Source organism: Corapipo altera, unplaced genomic scaffold (genome assembly GCF_003945725.1).
Source record: "Corapipo altera isolate COAL_440 unplaced genomic scaffold, ASM394572v1 1, whole genome shotgun sequence".
NCBI lineage: Eukaryota > Metazoa > Chordata > Aves > Passeriformes > Pipridae > Corapipo > Corapipo altera.
The window spans coordinates 38348238-38374055 of NW_020884873.1; the positions used below are offsets into that span (position 1 = coordinate 38348238).

The window sequence follows — 25818 nt, forward strand, 5'->3', positions numbered from 1 at the left end:
CTTATGGTATATGGATTTCTTTCATGGTGAGGTTATAGAATAACTCAGTTATATTACATCTAAACAATAATCACATCCAAAGGAACAGATGTATCTACTGCAACTGTGTAGCCCTGTATTGATATTGCTACTAACAGCTTCATATTCATATTCAAGACTAAGGTCTTGAGCAAGCTTGTCAGGCTTGCTCCATCTGAGCTTTTTCTGACCTCCCTGAAGTGGTTTTTTTAAACTTGTTGCAGGTTTAATAGCAATTTTTCTAACTGACCAGGTGTCTATAGCTAACCTGGTTTACTTTAGTTGAATTTTGTATGGTACAACCACAGTTTTTAATACACAGCAGTAAAAAGGAGTTATTCTATGATATTTATGACTAACACCATGATGCAGTATATACAAATACAGGTCTGGTATAATAGACATCTTGAGAAGTAGAAATGCAGGTTGTGCATATAAAAGCACAGCCATGAGATAACATTCTTAGATTAGACTGTTAATATTTCAGATATACTAACAATCAATTCTTGTCTGATATTTAAGGTGGGTTTCATCCTTTTCCATAAGTTTTGTGTAATGCTATCCTGTGCACTTTATTTGCTAACTGAAATAATCCCATATCAAACATCACTCCACTGTCTTGTGGTCTGAAGATACTGCAATCACAGAATCAAATAACAGACCAAAGAATTCTCTGAAGTCATCTAAAAACTGTGACTGACCAGAGAGATGCACTAAGTTATTCACAGGCCTAGGTTACCATCCTAAACATGTTATTATTATGCCTCCTATCCTTATTAAACACATACTAAAGTAGAGACTTTCATGCCATACCATTTATTTTATTTCTATTTCAAACAATACAACTAAAAATCACTGTCCGCTATTGTCTTTTACTTCAGCAGATGTTCTTTCCCTGTCATTGCACTGCTCTGCTCTACCAACTGTTTGGATAACAAAGTAAAACACCCTAAATATTTCCAGCTTATGCATGGCACTACTATACTCTTATAAAGTACCTGTATTCAGGTTGCCGACTTGTAGGATGATCATCCCTTGCCCATCTGTATCCTGATTCATCCTGCAAAACAGACATGCAAAACAACTGTGTGACATGTATCTCAACATCAGATGTCAGGTACAGTTAGTTGCCAACTAGTTACTTACTGCAAAATCAAAGCATTTAATGAGCTAAAAAAAAAAAAAAGCTTTAATCTCTCACACCAACTATCATCTTAATTTATTCACTGTACTCCATTTTCTTTCTCTGTCAATACTGAAGAGAGCAACTTTGCAATGCTGTACAAAACACAAAAACTACAAAATTTTCTAAAATAAATACAGATGCTTTGACTTAAAAAAATTTCCTCTTTGAAATACAAATTACCATCAAAAGCTTGAAGTTACAGAATTCCAAACACAGGAATCGCAGGAGGCAACACTAATAACCTTTACAAGGGACCATAAATTTCGTACTTACGTGCAGCTATTGGAAAAAAAAAATGCATTCATCATCACAACAGTGTTTAACTAAGTGAACAACTGTGAGAACTAGAAGGATATGTAGATAACATTCAACAACTTGCATGTGCAAGGACTTGTTAAACAGAAAGATTCTGCAATCATTCTTCCATTCATCCAGGTAACTTTCCACTGCATTACAGAGAGGGCTTCTGGTCATTTTTGTTTTCCCAGTTCAGATTCTGGGCTTCCACATCCAAAACCTGGATTTCTTTTCTATTAATTCTATTTCACTTTGTGAAAACAGCAGTAACACCACCGCTCTGTCTGAAATAGTATTTTAATTGTTTAGTATTCAAGCATTAATGAAAAAATAAATATCATAAACATGCGAGAAGAATCACCTTACGTACACCTCGGTGTGGAGGGCCACTTCTTCGGTCATGGGCAAAACTACGACCCTCTTCATAGTCTCTGTACTCAGCATGACTGTAATCATCATACCGACTGTAATTTCCATCCCCAGGTCTCTCAAGTAGTGGTGGTTTCTTGGGCACAACATTTACTATTCTATGGTAATCACCCTAAACCACAAAACAAACAAAATCACATTGCTTTTAAAAGACGAAAATCTGTAGTGAATAAACAAAACTAAAAATAAATTATTTCTAAATATGGGACTTAAGTAATCTTAAAAGAAGAAATTGTACAAAAAAACAACAAATATTAAAAATCATGCCAGTCTGATGGTGGAATAACTTATTAAATCTAATTGGACAGCACTCAGATTCAATCCTTAGGCATTACAAGTTTAATTATAGAGAGAAAATTTTCAACAGTATTAGCTACTTTCTAACCATCAGCTACACGTTTTTTTAAGCATTAGCTACATGTATTTCTCAAAGACTTTTATATTAACTTTGGAAACCAACAGAGCAAGTTACACCTGTAATGCCTGTAAAATAAAGAGCACATTTGAAAATATTAACAATTTACTTAATTGTTAATGTCCACAACATCCCCCACACAGCAGAAATTATAATTAAGACAGTCCTTGCTTCATAATGTTAATAGATAAGCACCCACTCAATACAACACAGTAGGTGATCTGAGGATTCAAGTGACAGAGAGTTTTAACGCTCATTTTTAATTTTAATGCAAGTTTCAGACAGCTTTTTGCAAGAACACAAAATTAATTTACTGTATTTCCTTCAAATAAATAACAAGTCATATGCCATTGCCAATTAAAGAAATCCTTTGTTTATTAAGCAAAAATTGTCCAGCTGTAAAAGATACACATTCAATTTTCTGGAACCAAGTTTTACCTAAGTCAACTGCAAATAAAAAGCAAATGAAAACATGAATGAAAGATTTTGTATTTTAAGTCTTCTTCCTTTAGCAAAATATTTTTTCTTTGGGCCTTAAACCAAAAGCTACATATGCAGAGAGTTGAGTTAGCATGTGCAATTTGGAGGGGGAAAAAGATATTCAAACTACTGTTTTAATAGTAAGCAGAAGTCTCAACCTAATGCACCAATAGGTTTTGTAGAAAAATACACAAAAATTACACTCATAAACTGCTAAATATTGTAATGAAAAACAACGTTAGTTCTGATTTCACAGGTCACCCAACAAATGGACTAGAGGGCAATCCCAAGCCAGGCTACAGCCATACTGATGCAAAGTGGATACTTCACACACAGTCATACACAGCCACAATGCTCAATCTACCCTTACCTCATTGAACATACTGCACACGTAATTATTATTTTAGTTTGGTGTTTTACAAAGATGTGCTCTGCAGCTGAAAGAAAATGGTTCTCTGCTTTAACCTCACCCAGAAGACCCCATCACATAACTATATTGACACACATAAGGACAGTCACATGAAAGCTCAAGGTGTATCTAGTTACGGATACTAGTTACTGTGCCAAGTGCATGCAACTTTATGTTCTTTACCAGGATCTGAAAGCATGTGTTTCTACTACAATCTATACTTGATATATAATTAGCACCCAGTTTAGATTAGGACAGGGCTCTTGCTCTCTCAAACAAAAGATACTTCATTCATTGGCACATCTCAGTTCCAATGTACTAACCTATCAGCAAGCACTAAGCACATTCGTAGATTGAATAAATTAATGCCATTTCACTTGCCTAGTCAAAATTAAGTCAGACTTCTACACATGGACACAGATACAATGGCACAGGCTTACAAGGACAGAAACTGCCTTCTAATGGTCTTGAATCTGCAGAGCTCTGTGAGAAGGAACTTCATCTTTCAGTATGGCAGAAAGACAGCACATTTTGGTTTGCCCAGCTACTGGGGTGTTGTTTTGGTAGAGGTGGATAGTATTAATTGTGATGAGTGTATTCTGCTAGTCCCTTCATCCCCAGTTCCAAACATATGTAATATAAAGCTAGCTTTGAACTATCTAGTTAATTCTTGCATCAAACTGAATGCATCACGTCTTTTAAACTGTAAAGTAAATTTTCATAATGCATATGTCATGATTTCTCTGAACAGCCTGAAAGGTTACAAGGATTTAGAAATGTCATTGATGCAATGGTAAAATTAAATCAGCAACATGTTAATCAAGTCAAACCATTAAAAAAAAAACTGTGAAAATACATTCTGCCTTTCCTTCTGTCCTACTGTTGATAAGCATTTTGGAGAAGGAGGTAGTTAAATACCCTGTCCAAATGAATCTGATTTCCAGGTTGCTGAAAACACAGAAATTTTGTTGCTCCCTGTAAAGAGAGGTAAAAATGTCACAGAGTAGCCAAAGTCTAATACATTACTCAATAGAGAAGCCTGTGTGACTGGTTACCTAGTTACTGACATTGGTATGCTTCCAAAATGATGAGCTGAAAATGTAACAAATGGGACCCAGAAGGTATGCTAATTCATCTATGCTATTATTTCACCATTTAAGATAATTAAAAGGAAGGTCAGATAACAGGCACTGGTATCTGAAATTTTATTTTGCCTAAAGCACATTGCACAGGATGCAAAATATAAATATCAAACAGTATTCTTAAAGTTCTATTTATAGTGTAATGCCACAAAAGACAAAGCTACAACCTGTTTTATATCTTTGTTAGAGACTTCAGACAAAGAAAAAAAATTACCCAACTCTTTGGCACAGAAATGTTCTGAAAGTATTCTGAAGTTATTCTACAGCAGAGCAAGCACAGCTTCTGTGTTTGCTTTTACAAGCACAATATGCATAAGTAACATATCACGGAAGACTCCATGCCTACAAAGTAGATTTCCATTGACAGTTCTTGAAAAGCATTTCCCTTACAAGGCTTCAAAGCACAGTTTCTTTAGTAAAGATGTATTTTCAACATTTGTTATAAACATTTCCTCCAATACTTTAAGCATCATAATAAAAAACTGTATTGGTGACAAGAACAATTTTGAAAGTAGTTACTTTATGACCTCAAATTACTTAAAAGAATCACAGATCACAGATCACATAATATGCCAAGTTGGAAGGGATCCACAAGGATCATCAAGTCCAACTCTTAGCCCTGCACAGGATCATTCCCATACTATTAACATAGAAAGAAAAGACTGTGGAAAAATACAACACAGTATGGTCTTTTGTTCTTTAGAAGTTATTAAAACGCTATGTTTAGTTACACAAAGAATTACACCAAAAAAATTCAATCTATCAAAATATAAATATTCTGAAACAGTTCCAATAGACTTGAAAATAAGAAAAAAGTACCCAAGACTTAATTTTGTAGGCATCCTATGACTTCTATGCAAATGCATTTGCTAGCTTGTTGGCTTCAAAGAATGAGAAAAGAAAAGAACTTGGGGTATATTAGGAACATAAATCCAGCCCTTATGGTACAAGCCATTGTATAAAGTGTAACACTATAATGCTATAGAAACTTACTATACACTTACATCACCGTAAATCCTTGGAGGGAGACGTTCTCTTGGAACTCTTTCATAGTCATATCGCCCTTCAGACCACATTTCGTCTCTTCGATATGCCACTAAAGACAATAAAAATACAATCAGTGAAAACCAATTAGTTATGAATAGACAAAAGGATAGTGAGCATAGAAATAAAGGTTCACGGACTTCTCTCAATATAATGTATTATGCACAAGCTCTGTACATACACTTCCTGTTGTCAGCCCTTTAAAATAAGTACTTCTTGTTATACTAAAAATTACTATAGAAAGTAATTAATGTACTTTAAGCAAAAGTAATTCACGGGATGTGCAAGAACAACTGAACAACTGGAAATTAGTGTAGCATAATCAGAAAAATTACAAGACTTACAGATACTATAAACAGCTCTACTGAAATATATGCATATTGCAAATACTAGCTGTACATATAAATGCATACACATATAGCAATCTTGATACTGCTCTGCTAAAAATACTGGACTTTTAAAAAATATTTAAACTATTTATTAAATAATTTCTAATTTTTATTATAATATAATAACTTTTAATTATTTCATTAACTCAACTATCAAGCAGTTAAAACACAGCACATCCTTCATTTATTACAAAGTTCTGCACTTTGATTACATGAATAAAACACATTCTTCATATGCAGATACTTCCTGTTTTAAATTGGAAGCCAGTAGAACACAAAAATTCCTCTATCCAAAGAAGCATGACTTTCAAAGTCAAAATTAGTAATTAAAGGCAGGTAGCAATAAACCATCACCCTAAGAGATTCTAGTCATGCTATGTTGGGCAATACAGACTTGAGGAGTTCAAACAACTGCTAGAACTATATTTTTCAGAGCTTCCCCTCACAATGGTAGCTCTGCTATTAAAACAGTCATTAAGGAAAAGTAACAGCAGGTCATATTCAGAAGAAGAAATACATAACATTACCTACTTGCACAAAGTAAAAACATTTTATTGGAAATAGACTTATGAGGCTATATAGAAATATTGATTAATACAGATGTTAAGAATCAACATGACAAAGGGATTAATAACTGTAAACAGAAGTGGTACTAAGATATGTACCATTGCAAAAAACAAGGAACACTCACATACTCACTTTTCTGTCAGTTTTAGCAACTCTGCTCCTGAAGATCCATTCACTTTCCTACAAAAAAAGAAACTGAAATTAGCAAAAAATGCATATATATTCATCATAAGTACATTTTTTTCTTTTAAGTAAACCAGACAGCTAAAATCTAAATGTTTTACCCATCTGTCCCATGTGATCTATCTGAATTAGCAGTTACTTACTACACTCAACTAAGAAAGAATATGAATTACTCAGCTAAATAAACAGAATCAAAAAATTTCCTGTGACAAATTATTACAGATAAAAACACCTTCCTAATAAATTCCAGAATTTTCTTTCCCTTTTGTCATCTTTTACTTACTATCTCAAATCCCAGTTTTTCTTCCATTCATTAGCAAAAGCTTTTGGAAACTACTGTAACTGCTTTCTTAAAAGCACTCAAAAAATATTTAACATATTCACTTAATGTATATTTATTTAACTGTCCTTCAACATCATTAAGTAAAGAAAAATAAAACTCAGTTGCACGTGATGAGAGGTTACGATTTAACAAAGGTTTTTCCTTTAAAAATACACTCTAAATCCTGACAAAGCAGCTCTTTCCTCAACTGTAAGATGCATTTATGTTCAGAGATTTTTACCCTAACATTGGTTCAAATGAACAAGAGTATCTTCTTAAAATATTGTTCCATTTTATAAGAGACTTGACCTTAAGTTTGTTTGATAACCAAGACACAGGACTAGCCTGATGTAGCCACAGATTACAAATCAAAAGCTGACTAAGCCAACCAGCTGATCCTGGTTTAATAAGGGCAAAAGCTAGAGGATCTGCTGGTCCTGCCCTCTAAGGGACAGAAGAGTTACTAATTCTGAAACCACTTTTCATATTGCTGTATTGGATGGTCAGGTGTATCATCAGAAGTACTGTCCTGGCACTTTCACAGTAACTGTCTCAACTTTTCTTTATTCTCTACTCCAGGGACTTTTGCTGAAGCCTTAAAAATTCCCACCAGGGGTTACATGTACATGAACAGTTCTTTGGCCAATTTCATGCCCTCCTTCCCACATTACAGAGAGGGTGTTTCATTTGCTCTCACACTGTCCCCAGAGTCCTCTTTTCTTTGTGCCTACCTGAATACCCCTGTGTTTTTAAGTACCAAGAGGGAGAGAATTGGATGAAGCAAGACATGAAGCATCACATGGTCTTCCTCAATCCACTTCATCGCTGGCCCCTCATGCCCAACCCTTGCCCCAGGGTGGATCATTCCTTCTGCCAGACCCGCCCACAGCTGAGGAGCACCTGAGCCACCCAACAGCACCCACTCCCACCCCTGCTTGTCCACAGCTCACCCATCTCTCACATGTGCAGAGATTTAGGTACTTGACAGTAAGCCTCAGTTTTTTAGACCAACAGCGAATACCAGAAGCTGAATTCAAATAAGGTTTTCAAGCAGGCTTTTTTTTTTTTTCCATTTTGATAAATACAGTAGTGTCCCTGCCCTGGTGCCTGCAGAAGTTATGGAACTGTTAACTGAACACACCATTCAAAAAGCAACACATTTCAGATAAGTGCCACTGAAGATGAGTGCAAACTTACACATCGTCCTACTCTGTCAGTCAAACCACCTCCAACATCCCAACACACATCACTGGCAGCAGGCACCACCACCACCACTCATGTACAAGCTCCATTATATTATCAAGCAGCCAGGCTGATAAAAACACTCCCTTTTTTATCACTGTTGGACCTCACTGAAACTAGCAAGAATTATCATCAGTATTTTGACAAAGCAAAACACAAGCTGGAAAGAAGGTAGAGATACACTATCACAAAAGTCAGTAGATGGACATAAAAAATTATATACTAGAATACAAGCAACTATGGAGGTGGAAAAGAAAATCTCATTCTCATTTAGAGGAATTAAATGAAGGAGTTAATCAGACAGAATCAACTATCAAGTACATTGCTCAAAATGCTAGTATGGTGAACAAGTAGGAGAAGACTAATTTTACATAGAAGAAGACTAAACAGACAAATTTTAGCTGAGACCAATGAGACAAAGTTAGAAGAAAAAAAGATGTTTAAAAGGAGGAAAATGCATTTCCCGGCATCTTGAGTACAGTTCATCTGCTTCTATAGAAAAAGAAAAAAAACCATCACTTAAATCATGTGACCTAACAGCTTTAATAACAACCATAAAGAATCAAAACTCTTAAGGTCAATATGAGAATATTCCATTAACAAAGATTCAAGAGATCAAATCTCAAATTTACTATGCTGTATTCAAATTCATCTGTTCTCTCAATGAGTACAAAGTTGTTGTAAAACAAATTAAAAAAATCTGTTTCTGTTTCACAGCTATCAACATTGCCACTCATACTGAATGACTATTTTCTATTAGCAAGTACAGCAAAAGTAGTTGATATGTCTTTAACACAATGAGATATAACCACTAGCTATATTAATTTAAACAATCTCTTCCTAATTTTGATCAGAGGTGACTCTTCTACCTAAAGCAAGGTCTTTATTTTCTCAAATAAATACATTCTGTGAATGTAGAAGCCATTCTATTAATGCAACACAAGCTGCTCTACTATGGCCATCCAAGAACGGCTTTGCTCCGATTATCACAGCACTTTGTCTGTATGTATATACATATAGCTGATGTAATACAACAAGGGTTTCTTCATCAAGCAGATTACATAGGTCACTTCAGATTTTTTTGCACAACTAGGTCTTCTTTATAAATCACTGGGGGTTTTATTCCTTTTTGCTTTCTAAATAATGTGCTAAAAATCCTTCATGCATTTGCAAAAGCACTCCAGTATTCTGAAATATTTTGTACACAGTTCTTGTCTGTTTACACTTACTTGAGACATCAGTCTTCATCAAGGCTAGAAATACCTACTTCTCCAGGATTCGCAATTTTCTAGTGTGTGCTATCATCCTTCTGTAGAATCCACATTTTTGTTTCCAAAACATACAGCTCTCTAATCCAGATGGCTATATCTTGCCATATGTGAACAAAGCATAAAACCAATGCTGTGCCGTAAATGCAGAGACAGGCAGCTGCAGTGTCTCCCATGCTAAGGGATATATCTGGGTTCATAATATTACTTTGACAAACAGCAGATTGACAAATGTGGGTCAGTTCTGTCTCTCCTCTGCTTTGGAAAGCTCTCCAAAAAAAGCTCAGATGCTTTTGTGAAAGTAAGATCTGGGACAGATGTAACTTATTAGAAATATCACTATTAACTTTGCAATGATTCCTGCACTGAGGACATAAAGACAGAGAGAAAACTCTGCTTTTTCTTCCAACAATTAGACTCCATATTTGATAGTACTTCAAAGATATCCTAGTATCTCTTACCTAGACAATTGATAAGTGTCGCAGTTTAAATGAAACTGGACTGTTTGCTAAAGAGGATGAGTTATGAGATAGACCAAACTCCTCTCTCTCTGCAATTGTAACGTCAAATTAAGGGGCTTTACTCGAGGAAAATGTGGAAAAAAAACCAGAAGAAGTAACAACCCTTTATTAAAAAGATATATATATATGTTGGCAAAACCAGTAACCAGAAACAACAATAACAACAAGAATTCTAAATGAATACCCTCCTGTCCCTTAGCACAGTCCCAATTGTGGCCTGCAGGGGGCGCTGTGGGCTCGCTGGAAGGTACAGGACCTGCAGTACCTGGTCGTGGTCGGCAGGGGGCGCTGTGGGCTCCGGCAGTCACCCCGCGGGAAGAGGGGCTGGAGGGAGCGGTCCCGGGCCGCGCGGGGAAGCCGAGGAGGGGATGGGGGGGTCCTCGCCTCCGTAGGAACGAAAAGGAAGGCGGACAGTACACTCACAGCTGTCCCAGGTAGCAGGGTCTCACTGCAGTCTCAGACGATGGCGTCTCAGCAAAGAAACTCCCCCTCCTCTCCCGCGGGCAAAACAAGCTCCCCGTTGAGGCACAGCAGCTCCCGGGAAGCAGGGTATCCAGGCAGGTTGAAGCCAGCAGGACGAGAAATCCAGCTGGGCTGGGCAGTGAGATCGCTTCTCGGAGACTCCTCCACTGGGCTCTGGATGTGTCCAGCAGAGACAGAAAAACCTTCCTGCTCTCTCTGCACCCCGGGAGCAAAAGCAACCCCACCTCCCCCTTGCCTCCGACTCCAAAAACCAGCCCACCTGGCCCCCCGGCCCTCCGGCCCACTCAACGTAGCTAAATCGCCCATAAAACAGGTCGACCAGTTCTTTTGTAAGGCTAATGCCAGCTCCTTTGTAAAGCTAATCAATTCTCTTCCCCCCTCAACCTCTGTTTTCTCTTACAGGGAAAGCAGGGGAAGGGAAAAATTCCTCTCTCAAACTTATAACCCATAACAATAAGATAGATAAAACTGAGTTTGGGAGGGAAAAAAACCAAACAACTTTCTCAACCTCCCCTCATATCTGGGACAGGCAGAAAACACTGAATAGACACAGTCCTACTCATAAGATGAAAAAGCAGAAGGGTAAGAGTAGAGGGAAAAATCCAACACATCAGGAAATAAAATAATGTGAGGGGGGCATTAAGAAAAAACAGAGATTCAAAGACAGTCCATCTCTCCCTAATAACAAATATTAGGCTGTAAGATTTTCAAAAGCAAAAAGAAGTATGATTGCAACAAGTCTAGGCATATTCATCTAGATACCAAATAACCTGAGGAAAGCAGCTTTCTTCCAAAGTCGAATTAACTTGCATTTCAAAAGAAAAAATAGCCAGACATGCATAAGCTGAATAAAATTATTCAGAGCAGCAGCATTCCAATGAGAATTTACAATCCCATTAATTCCGTTTTCTTACCACATCATGCCAATACATCCCTGAGAGCAAGAGAAATGGAGGCAATGCATTGGGGGTTATATCAATACAATGACTAATGTATTATCGCTACTCTTTGCCTGACCACCTGCAGTTACCAACCTGTCCTTCACCAGTGCCAATGCCACGACAAGAATATTCTACTGGGCTGCGAGGGGCTGCTGCGCCGGCACCGTCAATGCAAACAAGCGCATGGACCTCCGCCTCCTCCGCGGCTTTGTCTTGCGGCACACTTGGACAACAAAATATGTCAGCTCTCCATACTGCTGTCACAACAGGTCAAAACTGCAATGCTCTCAACAATTACTCCTGAAAGTACCAACCAATCCTGCGTATTTCAACCAGGGCAAATCACTGCAACAAACCGTCCTCACTGGTTGCACTGATTGTGTGAGTTTCCACGCCTTTTTGTGTATTTCTGACAGTCTTGGTTCCCCTGAAGTCCCAGATACCCCAGACAAAGAATTTACAATCTACCCTTGAAAAGGGGTAGGCAGCCCCCCGGGGCGCCCCGCAAGGACAGAGCGCGCACCAGCGGGGCCGCGCCATCGGCTGCGGCAGCGCGCAGCACCCTGCTCGCCCCGCGGCGCCCGGCCGGACAGCCGGCCCCGCTCCGCCCCCCGCCGCTCACCCGCGTCCAGCTCCCGCGGCGCGGCGGCCCTGGGATGGCCCCGCACGTCCAGGACGGCTCCGAAACCCCGAGACAGCTTCACAGCTCCCGCACGGCCCCGCACCACCCGGACAGCGCCACACCTCCGCCGCCACCGCTTCCGGCGCTGACGGCGCGTCAGCGGAACCTCCACCCTCCCGGGACCGCCGCCCATTGGCCGCAGCCGCGCCGGGCGCGTTGCGTCAGCGCAAGCGCGACGGGATCGGGGCGGTGGGAGCGGGAAGTAGCGAGAAGGTGGTGAGCCGAGAATCCGGACCGATCGCGTAGGGACCTGCGCGTCCTCCAGTGCCGCGTCGCAGGATGGGCTCCCTCGCGGGCTGAGCCCTCCGGGACGGGGGCGTGTGGGAGCGCTTGTTTACAGCTCCCTCTCTTCGGGCTTTTGCGGCGTAGGAAGGGACGAAACAAGCAGCTGGTCGGGACTGTGCTGTGGTAAGGGAACCGCGGGGTAATGCTACGGCCAAAAGCTTTAGTACAGCGTGTGGAGGTTCCTGAGCAGTCAGTGGCTCTGTTGCCTTAATGGGGGTTTGCACGTACCGAGCTCTGAAATGGAGTCAAGTCTCTCGGCTGGGGTTTGAGGAGGAAGGGCCGTCACCAACTAAGCTACCCAGATCTGCCCCTCCTGGGTGAGGTTCTGGGCGAGACCAGATGCGATTGAACCAAACAGCTCTTCTCCCATCTTGGCTATACTGGAAATCGCTTTAAAAAGACTGTTAAGAAAGCACTTAAGGTAGTCCCTGCTAGTGGTCTGATGCTCGCTTACTTAATGTCCCTAAGTTTTTGTAGCTAGATTAGTGCATAAGAGTGGTTCAATTCAGACGGATCCTTTTTACGTTCCTCTTTGGCTTGGGCAGACTTTCTTTCTTTGCTGATAGCATTAACGTTGTTTACCAAACTCTGATCCTGTTTAATATTTGCTTTGTACTATTTAGATGACTGTGAGATAAAACAGATTATGCTTTGACAGCTTATTCCATACCCCCTCTGTAGGATAGAACTGTAGGAAGTGGTTAATACCCTTGACAGGAACCAAGGAAAACATGAGTTTGGTTTCCTCCTTTACCACAGACATTTGATTATAAGCCTGAGCCAAGCTCCTCTGAAAGTAATGGTTTGTTGATTTGGGTCTAAACTCTGTTGATGCTATTAAATCAGGAATAAAATACTGTGTTTTAAGGATCAATTAGTTGGCCTGAGTGAGCAAGCCTTGAGAAACTTGTTCACAAATCATTTATGCTACTTTAATTGATTAAATTATAAATCTGACCTTGCTGCTCTGCACTTAAACACACAAATTTGTGCTTAAGTGGAAACACTGATGTTAAGTCATGGAAGTATGAGTAAATTTAGGCTCCACTTGGTGCTTCAGAGGCATCTGAACAGTTCTACTGGTGCCCTTATGTGTTCTGCGACAGAATAGAAAAGCCAATTACTAAAATTAATCATTGTCTTTTCTTGTGATGTCCCCAGCGCTAGTGACAGATGCTGCATTAAGCATATTGGATTCAAACAAAACATATTCATGTACCTGATCTATTTTTCAGGAGACTTAATCATTGCTGACAGATGGTTCTTGACAAAGAATGGCTTCTTTTAGTTCAAGTTGGTAGAAAAGACAAAAAAGGTTGAATTCAAGAAGTCATTGTAATGAGAGACAACTCTATCCTCAAAGTTAATATGTAAAAATTATGAAGGTGACATTAATATTACACAGAGGCTGTTACATTAGTGGGAATTTTGCTCAGTGCCATGGGGATAATCAGCTTTCAGCTGATGCTTTAAAGTTAACTGATCAGGTAATACCTTGAAGATCAGGGAAACCCCATAAAAGCATCCAGGATAAAACAGAAATGTTTTGATTTGTCAGAGAGCTCTAGCACGATATAGAAGTCAGGCTGTACATGACTCTAAGGTGAGTCTCCTGCAACAAGTAGAAAGCTCAGATGTTGTTTTTTCGTTGCTTTGTTTGGTTTTTTTTTTTTTCTTGAGGAAAGGGGATATTTACTTTTTTTTTGCCAGCTGAGCAGAGTGACTAGTGATCAAGGAGAAAGAATATGATGAAAGTGTTAAATTTTTATTGGACAGTTCTCTGAAGTCAGAAACTTCCTGAAATAGAAGGCCTCTCAGCCTTGTAATGGTGAGCCTCCAGATGACATGTCTCACCTGGAGATCTGCCTTAAAGCTGGAACTGGTATTTTTTTACTCCTCCCACTAAAAATCATCAGACAGTAAATGATGATAGCCCTACAGTTACAGTCCTCTGTCTTGTATTAAAGTTGTGCCTGTCCAGTGAGTCAGACATTAAAAATAAGAAATCCTTGCACAACAGTCCTAAACAATACAAATTGCTAAAAATATTTGGGCAGTTGGAGCAGCAAAACTGTTACATTTAAATTTGTTCAGGGGACTAGAAACAAAGTTCAACCTCAGCCAGCACTCCAAGGTGCAACTCTTCTAGCTTGTTTCTGGAAAAAGTAGCGTGCAGCTGAAAATGGTGGTTCTGCAGGCTACCTTCATTAATAATTTCCTAACAACTGAGCTATTAGGGCCGTAGTAATCTCTGCATGATGTATCACCTCCTCTTTGGAGGTTTGCACTGTGGTGCTGTGGAATGTGCATACTGACTGCTCTCCAGCAATGGGCGCCTGCCCATTACAATGAGGGCTGCTTGATCTCCTGTTACAGGGTGCTCCAGCTTCTTTTGTCATTTAGGCAGAGTGAAATTGCTGTCATCAGGCACTTGAGGCTCACCTCTGCTGTTTTCTCCTCCACTGTTGCAATATATTAGCACTGGCGATGTACTATAGTGCAGCATTAAGGTCAATCTTACCAAGTCCTTCTATCCATTGTACATCTGGATAACTCCACTTCAGGCCATCTATTCGTGTGGAATGTTGCCAAGTCAGTTTGGTTAGGCTTGTCAAGGATACTAATGCCAAGCAGAAAGGAATTTGGGATAATGAATCCAGTCTGCATAACACCAGATGCAATGTATGGCCTTTATTGAAAATTTATTCTGTTTTCATTTGCTTAACCTTTATGTTTCTGTTTTTGCTCATGCCAAAAAAAACTGTCTCTGAACACGGAGAACCTCAAAATTCAATCACTTGGAAACTGGCACTCAAATGAATTGTGATACAATAAGCATATCAGGAAAAAGAAGCAAAACACTTGGATAATCTGTGCCTGTTGGGAATATCACGTCTTCAGATGGCTGAATCATGAAATGCCTGAAAACATCAGGCAGATTATAATATGATATTAGTTACTTTGTTGGCACTTAGCCAAGCAACCTCTTCAGACTAGCTACCCAAAAAGTCACATAAGAAACTATGTGGTATGGCAGATGTTGCTTTTAATACTTCAGGTTTTTTATCCCTTGATCAGCTTTTGTCTGCATTTTAAAAATGAGTTGGTTTTGCTGAAGAAATGGCTTAATCCTCAATTAGAAATTGGCTAGAAGTGCCGAGAAGCAGTAATAAGGCTCTAGGAAACTGGACAAGGAGGTAGCAATTGGACTGTGTAGGTAGTGGATTTGCTGTACTGTTTGGTGTGCTCTTTCAAAAGGGCTGTGTTTTGATCTTAAATTTTACTCACTTAGCTCTTGGTCTGAGCCATGGCTACAGAATGGATCAAAGAGAATGTTTTACACAGACTTTACATCACTTAAAATTTTGGGAAATGTCCAAATGGGAAGAAAAACATTGGCTGTTCTTTCTCTGGTTAGTTCAGTTACTCTTCACCTAGTGTTAGAAGATGTGTATGTGGTTATAACAGTATTTTTTAATTGATTCATTGTTTCCAGATGTACTTAGTTTCAAGACCATAGAAAAGATTGGAAGTGAAAATGGCTTTGAAATTGCCCTGTTTCTTGCCGGGATACAGCTGCTTAATTAGGAGGAGGAAGGGAAGTGCTTCTAGGGGAGAATGCTGTCTTATGGTCAGCTCTGGAATACACTTGGAGTTCTAGAGGAGTGTAGAAACCTGAGCAATAGCTACAAGAGGAAATGCATGCTGCTCTAGCATCTTACTACACTGACTTTAAAATGTATCTCTCTCTCTCTCTCTCTCTCTCTCTCTCTCTCTCTCTCTCCAATAATTAGGGCTCTGCTTTAGGAAAGCTTTTTTTCACTTAACTGATTGTGTTTTATTTTATGTTGAATGAGAGGAGGAAGGAATGTATGTCTTCTGTAGCCCATGAAGGCAAACACTAATTTCCATGTAAAATGATGTAAGGGAGATAAAGGGAAATAAGAGCTATGCTTTTCTGCAACTTCATCGTGGCTGTCTGGGCTAGGTTTGAAATACAACTGAAAGTCTTGCAACTGTTATTTTAATTGATTTCTCTGTTGAATACAGTTTAACTCTTCTCTCTTTCTCCTGTTATCAGAAAAATGAGTGGTGGGTTGGCACCAAGCAAAAGCACAGTGTATGTGTCCAATTTACCCTTTGCTTTGACGAACAATGATCTGTACAGGGTAAGTTTTAAGAGCTGCTTTGTTTAGATTTAATTTACTGACAACAATTTTGAGTGTAAAATCAATACTGATATATATCAGTTTGTTGTGATAAATTTATTACTAATGAAATGCAATTGTCTGTTGCTAAATCTTTTTATTTTGTTTTATATTTCAGATATTTTCAAAGTATGGGAAAGTTGTCAAGTAAGTGACCTGATATGGCCTTCTATTTTTGTATCTCTCATTTTAAATATTTAATGTCTTTCCTTCACTTGAAAGTCTTGAGCTTTTTATAATTAAAGCATGAATGTGGAACTGTATTGAAGTTCTGTTCATTTTAATAAAGTATAAATTTAATTTAACAACTGGAAGTTCTTGCAGTTACATACGTAGTACAAGAATATTTGTGCTAGGGACAGGTTTTGCTAACCATTTCCTAAGAGCAAGTAGAATGTCGTTACATACCATCAGTCTTTTCTCTGAAATAATTGAAGTAGTATTCTTCTAGTAAGTATTTTTCTCCTTCCCTTGAACATGTGTGGGGCACAATGGATAAGTGTAGAAGTGAGAGCTTTTACTTATGTCAATTAGATATCACAGTTCCCACAATTGCAATGTACAGTTTTCTGCTTGTGATTCTAGAGGGGCTTGTTATTGTGACTGCTTAGTATTTTACCTAAAATTAGATATAAGGATGCAAGAGTTGAAGTTGTGTAGGTTCCCACCCCCCTGCCCTGTCTTGTAACTTTTTTTTTTTTTTAACTGCATCTAGATTCTTCTTGAATTTCTTAATGTGCTATTGAAGCTGTTGATATCAATGTTAGACTGAAGATTTAACTTCATATGTCATGTGAAATAACACATGTATCCATAATCCTTGGATTTCAGCTGGAGATATTTGTAGAACAATACTGCACATACTTAGCATTTCCTACTGTGAACCTGTTTAGCTGATTAGTTCTACACAAACATAGATTTCTCAGTTTGGATGCAGTTCAATGCACTGTGTTTTTCAGCAATAATAGCAGTGATTAGATTACTCCTGAATTTTTTTTGTCACCTCCAGTATGCGTAGTTAGGTTGCCTGCAGATCTAAAGAGTATGTTCTCTGTTCAGGTCATCCAAGCGAATTAAGTGACACTGTCCCCAGAAATACCCCACATTCTTTTTTAAAATCATCTCCACTCTACCTGTAAGCACATGGCCAGGTTAGCTGTTCCTTTGAATTTCTCTTTATTGAGCATTTTTATTGTTAGATATACTTTAACCTTTTTGCTATATAACAAAGCTAAGATCCCACTGAGATATTTATGGAAAAAATGTCTCTGAAGTCATTTTAGTGTATCAATAATGCAGTTATATGTTTCCAGAGTTACTATTATGAAAGACAAAGACACCAGGAAGAGCAAAGGAGTTGCCTTTATTTTGTTTTTGGATAAAGAATCTGCACAAAACTGTTCTCGGGCACTTAATAACAAACAGGTAAATTGTGGAAAGTCATTATGGCAGGAGGGTTGGGTTTTCAGTCCCAAAACATTTACCTTTTCTTTCCAATTTTCTTCAGTTGTTTGGAAGAGTAATAAAAGCAAGTATTGCCATTGATAATGGAAGAGCAGCAGAATTCATTCGCAGGCGTAACTACTTTGATAAGTCTAAGTGTTACGAATGTGGGGTGAGTAAAACCAAAAATGTAGAGAAATGGAGAAAAGTTGTGGGATAAGAATAGCTTAATAATTGAAATAATATAAAATAGTAGTAATAATAGCAAATGGTAATGAAAATGAAAATAACAAAGAGAAATAAAACCCAAGAAAGGCAAGTGATGCAAATGAAAGCAATTGATCACCACCAACCAATCGATGCCTAGGTAATCCCTGAGCAAGAGCCCCCCTGCCAAACTTCCCATTAGTGTTATGGCTGAGCATGACATCATCTGATCTAGAAATATACCTTGGGTCATTTTAGGTCAGTCGTCCTGGTTCTGTGCACCCCCAACCCACCCAGTGGTGAGGGGGATGAGTGGCAGAAGGGGCCTTGACTCTGTGTAAACTCTGCTCAGCAATAGCTAAAACATTCCCGTGTAATCAACGCTGTTTCCAGGACAAATCCAAAACTATAGCTAGCCCCGTACCAGCTACTGTGAAGAACATCAACTATCCCAGCCAAAACGAGCACAGAATCTTAGCTGGTGTCTTCAGTTTGGCCATTGCTAATCCTGCCTGTGCTGTTAAATTTTTTTTGGTTGATATTATCAACTTGCATAGCACGTTGTATCATTGTCAGGAATGATAGTACCCCTTCTGTCTTTTATTCAAGATTCTGGGGGTAGGGGAAAAATACGTGCATGTTACAGATGCTTAACATGCTGATGAGCAGACAAATCTGAGTGTCAGTATAATGCTGCTTGCGAATGAAAATCTCCTAGTCTTTGCTTCAAAATACCTGCTTTTGCTATATCTTTAGAAGTTCACAACATAGTTGGCAGTAAAATAAGCAGTGGAAACAACTGTTTTATCTAGCAGTGAGTTTTAAGTTTTAGGCAATTTCTGACTTTTCCTGGATGTAATGATGTAGGACATTGAGATTCAGATGGTATTTAATGTCCAATACAAACTTGATTTATATTCATAACAGCAAAAATGTTGTCTCACTTCTGTGTCTTAACTTGTTAATTCTGAGATTTCTATCTTAAATATAAACTGTATGTAGTATATTCAGCTATTTCAGCAGCCAAAGAAATCTTTTGTGTTCATGGCTTGTTCTTAGTATGCAGTTAAACGTGCATATCACCACCAATCTCTTAATTTCCATGGCAAGTTTATAGAGGGGAGTTTGTCTTCTGTGTGCTAATTCAGCATTCCATTTATCTTACTAATTGCTTCCATTTTTTTCTCCATGAACTGTCTTACATTAACTTCCCTCATGATATGTTTTAACATATAATTGTTTGTAATGGTTTGTGTTAAGCAATATTTCTTTTTCTCCAAGGAAGCAGGACACTTAAGTTATGCTTGTCCTAAGAATATGCTAGGAGAGCGAGAGCCACCGAAGAAAAAAGAAAAGAAGAAGAAAAAGAAAATAGTTGAGCCAGAAGAAATGTATGTATATTTACTTGCATGTTCCTACTTCTTTTAGGAAGTTTTTTCGTACTAAACACTTAAATTAAAGAAGTTTTATTCTTTTTCTCTCTGCACAATGAAGTGAGGAGGAAGGAGAAAGTGAAGAGGAAGGAGAAGACCCTGCTCTGGATAGCCTCAGCCAAGCCATAGCTTTTCAGGTACAAAATTGAAGCATTGCATATTTATTATTATTATTTAAATGCAAATCTACTTCCTTCTTGAGATGCTCTTCAAAAGCTCTGAGATATGTGCATAGGTCTGTCTGCTCTATAGCACTCCGGGGCTCTTGTTTGGCAGCAGCAGTTGGTAACTGTAGTTACATCTTCACATTGCAGTCATGTTCAGTGGGCTTTTGTTTGGGGTTTTTGCACTTTCATTATTGCTGGTTTATGTGTATTTATTTTGTATTATGTGTTGCAGCTTTTTATTTCCTTCAAGCTCCTTTGCTGCTTAGTTTTTTGTCATCTCTGCTGCAGTGCCCTGCTAGATTTTTGTTCACAAATCCCTCTTTACTTTGTTAACTGAGCAGCTGGGGAAACACAGTTATGTATGAATGACTGGACACATCCTCTGCCCTCACTGGACTATCCTTGAACAACATGTATTTCTGGGGCACTTCCTTTGCCTAGTACAGTCCATCGCAGTCTCTAGTAGACTCATCTCTCGAAACATACTGAGTCCATATTCTGTTATATAGAGAGTTTGTCTGACATCTGTATTACTGCCTTTATTACTTGTTTACACACTTCTGCTTCACTACGCAGAGCAAGCCTGACCTGTTATTCAAATTTCTTTACTCCCTGGTCAACAGCTGTCCGCTGTGTGCCTGTCCCCAAAAAAACCCTCAGGAGTTATTAGCACAGCTTTGTTCTGAATCTGACTGTAATGAGTACAGAATTTTTACATTATATAGTCCAAAAAAATAATTCAAATATGCACAATTATTCCCCCTTTCCCCAAAAACTCCACAATTGAAAATAAAACCTATGAAGCCAAGAAACATTTCCATATCTCTCACCATCCAAAAATTTTATCTGGTAAAAATAGGAAGCTTCTATTTAAATCTTTAACTGAATAACCTTCAAAAATAATCCCCAAAGGCATTCATTATGTGAATGAATGATTGCAAAAGACAACTGTTAGAAGACTTGTTAGGGGAACAAAGCTGATTCAATAACATCAGTTTAAAACGTGAGGCATTCTTTGCTTCAGATCTTAACTACTCTATAGATTTTTTGCCATGGGCAAAATTCCACTTTTTGAAAATACAAGATAGTCCATGTGGCCTGCAATGGTGTAGAAGACTGCTTGTGTGTGAGAAATACTTTCAGAAATGTTTCCTAGTGCATTTATCACACAGTTTACTGGAAATGGAGATAAACCCTTGCAATTCTCTAAATTATTTAATGATTCAATGTGTATGAATAATTAGCATTATTATGTGTAATGCATCTTAGTTGTTCTTAGTCCTAGCTAATACTTTTCCTTCTTTCATTGTAGCAAGCCAAAATTGAGGAAGAACAACAGCGATGGACGCAGACTGCAGGGGAATCTTCAATTTCAGATGATTCGAAACGTCCACGGATTAAGAAAAGTGCTTATTTCAGTGATGAGGAAGAACTTAGTGATTGAAATAATACTATTCTATATGTATATATAATATATGTAGTGTACCTTTTGTAAATTGCTACAAAGTGATCTGTAATATAGGTTTGTTTTGGTGTTGGAGACACTGAAAATCATGTTGAATTTTTATTCTGTCCTCTCACCCTCCTGTCTTTTTATACCTGTTCTGAAAACTTCACCTTTCAAGGCAGCTTCTTAAGGAAATGGTGTGTTCATACGCTTAAATCCAGAAGAGTATCTATGAGAATACTGCTTACAGTTTGTATCTAGACCCAAACCCTGGAAGTGAAATCTTTCCTAACAACTTTCCCACAGCTTTTTTCCCAAGAGGATTCCTCTTAGGATGACTGTTAGCACCACTGATTCTTTATGTATTGGTCTGTTTACTGCTTGTTTGGAAGCAGGAAGCTTTAGCAGTACTTTAGTCAAATGTGAATCTTGCACTAGTTCCTCTTCATAGGGTCGAATTTCAGCTTTAAGCATTGTACTAGTCCTTTAACTCCTCATACAGTAGATGAGAAATTACTGTCACATCAGCACTGTTTTTCCTGACTGCAGTTTGGGTGCCTAACATGATAATTATGGTTATCCATAGCGTTTCTAATGTACTTGTATCTAACCTGGGTCACAGTTCTACGTTCACAGCCATCTGAACCTGTTGGCAAAATTCAAAAGGCACGAAGTTTCCTACATGCTTAAAAATTAGCTTTCATGTATACTTGGAACCATTGTGGTCTCTGAGCAAAGTGTGTGGGCACCTGTTTTGCAAATAAAGCTGTCAAGACCTTTTAAATAGGGTCTCCATCCTTACATCTCTAGGGTTCTAGTCATGTTCTCCTGTACCAGTGATCATTCCCAAAACCACAGACACTTGATGTCTTACTGTTCTTACTGTTCTTACAGTTCTTACTGTTTAACCATCAGGACTTAATTTTCTTCCAAATATTCCTAAAAATTATCTATTTTTAATACCAATTTACATTCAAATACATAAGATGCAAAGCAAAGAAACACACACACACCCCCCATTGAAGCTAGTGTATAGTCTCGTTCCGAAGGTCATTCTTGTGCTTGTGTTCCTCCATAAACACAAGAATTCAGAAACAAGAATAAGGTAATAAAAGTTTTTTCTCTGCAAGCTACTCAAGCCATCAGAATAAGGAGGAATATTGGGTTCTACACATAGGAAGGTCTTCGACTCAGTAATCAAAGGAATGTTTTTAAGACTGACTTTTTACTGAAAGTACTATATATTAAATCTGAAGCTTCCTTTGCTGAATTTTGGGAAGATCTCTTGCTACTGAATAGCAGAGTGCTAAAGTGCCAGGTGTAACTTAGTGACAGTCAAAAAAAAAAGAAAGCAAAACAAACAAAAATATTAGACCACTACTTAAAATTGGGGTTTGTCTTCTTTTCAAGTACCATATTCAATGCTGTTTTTTAAAAAAGATAGAAAACTAAAATGGGACAGAGGACCAGTTTGACCTTGTCCATGACTTTGGTTTGGGAATATTTGATAGCTTGTAAGAGTTAAGATTTCAATGAAGTGATTAGGCAGCAAGTTTCAAAATTGTATTTCATTACACTATGTAATGTAGTAGTGGAACTCACTGCTAGGAGACTTCAGGGTCATGCAGTCAAAGGGATTAGGCTTATATGTGAAACAGATTTTCAAATGTTAGTTTAAATAAAGTCTCCACTCAGAAATATCCTCAGTTGCTGGCTACCTCTAACAGTTAAAATATACAGAGATATTAACAGTCTCAGAATGTATTGTTCTTACACACTTTACTGTTTCATATTTGCTACTGGTGTCTTGTCAGAAAGCATAAAACCCAAAACTGACCCTTGTTCTGACCTAACAAAGTACTTTTTCAAGAGCTGCAGTAGCTGAAGCATGTTGATATATTTTTCTAGTCTGCTGCTTCTGCCTCACTGCTTTCCCAGTAGGATTTGCTCTTGTCAGCATGAAGCAATAGCTCAGTCCAGACTATTACAACTGACCCAGTGTTGTTCCTCCATGCTCTTTTGTACCAAGCATAAACAGTTGAGGTAGGTGACATTGGAAGAGAAAAATAAAAATAAGCTTGCTTCTGTGCATAATTGGCATCTAGAATTCCTTCCCTTAAGTCATCTTACTGTAACAGTTTTCTTAACTCTGAACTTCTATTGTTTAGCAGTGCTTATAGTTTTTGTTTTTGCCTTAGAGTCAGGGTAAAGAAAATACACCAAATGCCTAAATCGTGATCTAGAGGGACTTGGGAGGAGTCAGATTTTTGCACTTGATCTTCTGAATAATTTTAAATTTCTATTCTTTGTTGGCAAGATAACAAAGCATTTCTAGGTGAGGAATTCAGAGCACTAGCATTAGATAACCATTGTTAGATAGTGTGAGTACCTGTTCTGCTAACTTAAATACAAAATTGTTTCTGGCAGCAGCCCCTGATGCAGCTGCCTCATCCTGAAAAAAAAGGCCAGAACTTGTCAATGAAGTCTCTTTCTGATCTTTGAACCTGGAGGGTTTTGCTCCTATTCATGTCCACCATCACCTACTCTAAGCAGCACGGCTTCAGGTTGCCATCAGAGTCCCATCAGCACTGAGGAGCAAGGGGGAGTGTTAACTAGGCTCCTGATTTAGGTCAGGCCAATAGGGTGCAATTATTTTGCAAAACTTCAGCAACAGAGTGGTGCTTTTGTTGGTGTGGTATCATAAAGCACCAACTCCAGAAAGAGAAAGCAGTTTTGGTGGTTGTATGGCTCTGGGCCAGACAAGGTGAGACTCTAGTCTTGTTATCAAAAGAGAGAAGAATAAAAATCACCTTGTAGAACACTTTATTGTTGCTGTTAGAAAAACCACAGGATTGTCTTCTGAGGGGGCCGTGTGCAGGAGGTGTGTTGGTTTGAGGTTATTTTTAGTACTTTGAGGACTTAGCTTAGGTTAGCAAGCTGACTGCTAGTTTTAGAGTGTAGATAATATGGCTCTGATAAGTTGCAGATTTTTTTTTTTTTAATAATGTCAAAAACTTGGATCTTTCTGCAAACATCCACTTATTAGATTTTATCTTTCGTAGTTTCCAAACAGCTTGAAAATTGTCAAAATGTGTTATGGGTCATAGGACCTCTTATCTGTTGAAATGGCTAACAGAGTAGTGTTTCAAAAGCCACTAGAAGATGCCTTTTATCTGTTCTTGTGGAGGAAGGGGCTATGGAAGTGAGATAAGGACGATTAGCTTAACTGAATATAAATGGTATTACTCACACTGTGCCTGTGCAGCACTTGTTAAAACCATTGCAGCTATGAAACACAGGAGTAATTTTAGTCCATGTTTAACAGGCTCCCACTACGTTCTCAGCATATTCAGGTTACTACTCTCAACAGAGCAATAGAAGGGACTGTAAATACAAAGAACTGTGTGTAGCTAAATATATGATGTCTGGAACAAATTGTAAACACTTTGTTTGTTTACAAAGTGTAAACACTGTGTTCTCTGGGATAGCCCTTTAATCTGCAAAGATGACTTACTGTAGCATGGGAAGGTGAGCTGTGCAGGCTGTCTAGCTGTAGTCTTCTGAGGCAAAAAATATTAAATTGCTTAGAAAAGCTAGATGTAAAATGTGATATTTTAAAATGGCATTTATGAAGTGCTACTATAAGCGTTTCTATTCTATTTCGCATCTGCAGTGTCAATACGATTATATATTCTGTCACTATTTCATCATTGCTCTTCTATAAAAATATTTCAAATAATATTCTTCAAAATGTGCTATCTTAAAATAACTGATATTGGATATTGCTTCTTTTTAGTATAAATTACAAAGCCATTTTTAGATGTCCTTTACTCAGCAACTTTGTTTATCTTACGGGTCTTAAGAGGGTGAGGGGTTTTTTTTCTGTAGATGTTGAAGGTAACATTAAAAATTACTACACTGTTCCTTCTTTAGAGAAAAAGGTGTAAAATGGAGGGTTTAGTCACTTTTAACATACATGACCTTGTTTTTCATATCTATCCTGGTATCTGTAAAACATATCCTAGAAGGAATAAGCTGAGACTCTCAATGTAAAAGAAAGCAATATTTTTTCAGCTGAAGAACTGTACAGGTTTGAGAAGCAACCCTCCATCACTGTCAGGCTAACCATGACCCTCCTGTGCATTCAGACAGAAAAGGTGTGTGTTTATGCATGTATTTAATGGATGTGATAAGTAATACAGCAGGCAGAGAGTTACAGAACTTGTGTCAGTAGAATGTGATAAAAGGGTGTGAAACATTTAACCAACCCAGTGAGGCAATGTAGGTCACAGTGGCTTGAAAAAATACCACAGTTACTAATATGAGAAGTTTTCTGTCTGATGAACAGGATACTCCAGAGAATCAAAAGGAGCTCTGAGGTTTTAAGTTCATCAAAAGCAACAGCCACAAGCCTACATCAAGATGAGCTAATCCATGAAAATTCAGTTTTATCAATGTGCAGTCAAAGAGAATTAGAAGGCATCCAAATTTAGACGCTGCAGCAAGCTCAGTGCAGTACAGCAAAACATGTCTTGGTTGCAAGAGTAAAGATGCATTATTTTAACTGTGTATATGGAGGCAGAGCATGTAGATATGTTCTGCTCAAAGAA

General features: G+C 38.3%; 2 protein-coding genes across 2 annotated transcripts in view; one reads left to right on the forward strand and one right to left on the reverse strand.

Annotated features, from left to right (window-relative positions):
- Nucleotides 1-12092, reverse strand: part of PPHLN1 (periphilin 1) — a 78163-nt gene extending 66071 nt beyond the window's left edge. Inside the window, exons 1-6 of the mRNA XM_027657495.1 lie at nucleotides 11959-12092; nucleotides 11430-11636; nucleotides 6509-6556; nucleotides 5381-5472; nucleotides 1863-2042; nucleotides 1017-1078 (exon numbers count right to left, since the gene is read on the reverse strand). Of these exons, the coding sequence (XP_027513296.1) occupies nucleotides 1017-1078; nucleotides 1863-2042; nucleotides 5381-5472; nucleotide 6509 (335 nt within the window). The 5' untranslated portion in view covers nucleotides 6510-6556; nucleotides 11430-11636; nucleotides 11959-12092. The remainder of the gene's footprint in view (nucleotides 1-1016; nucleotides 1079-1862; nucleotides 2043-5380; nucleotides 5473-6508; nucleotides 6557-11429; nucleotides 11637-11958) is intronic.
- A 100-nt stretch (nucleotides 12093-12192) lies between these two features.
- Nucleotides 12193-24912, forward strand: ZCRB1 (zinc finger CCHC-type and RNA binding motif containing 1). Its single transcript, XM_027661436.1, has 8 exons — nucleotides 12193-12426; nucleotides 16385-16472; nucleotides 16630-16658; nucleotides 17825-17936; nucleotides 18019-18126; nucleotides 19443-19552; nucleotides 19656-19731; nucleotides 21074-24912. Exons 2-8 carry the CDS (start codon nucleotides 16389-16391, stop codon nucleotides 21203-21205), a joined length of 651 nt encoding a protein of 216 aa, XP_027517237.1. The 5' UTR covers nucleotides 12193-12426; nucleotides 16385-16388; the 3' UTR covers nucleotides 21206-24912.
- The last annotated feature ends 906 nt before the right edge of the window (nucleotides 24913-25818 follow it).

Bases quoted from the DNA above. Each gene is read 5' to 3' on its own strand.
- ZCRB1 (XM_027661436.1), top strand. From the start codon at position 16,389: ATGAGTGGTGGGTTGGCACCAAGCAAAAGCACAGTGTATGTGTCCAAT. The intron at 17,937-18,018 runs GTAAATTGTGGA...AATTTTCTTCAG, and splicing joins GGGCACTTAATAACAAACAG to TTGTTTGGAAGAGTAATAAA. The intron at 19,553-19,655 runs GTATGTATATTT...TGCACAATGAAG, and splicing joins ATAGTTGAGCCAGAAGAAAT to TGAGGAGGAAGGAGAAAGTG.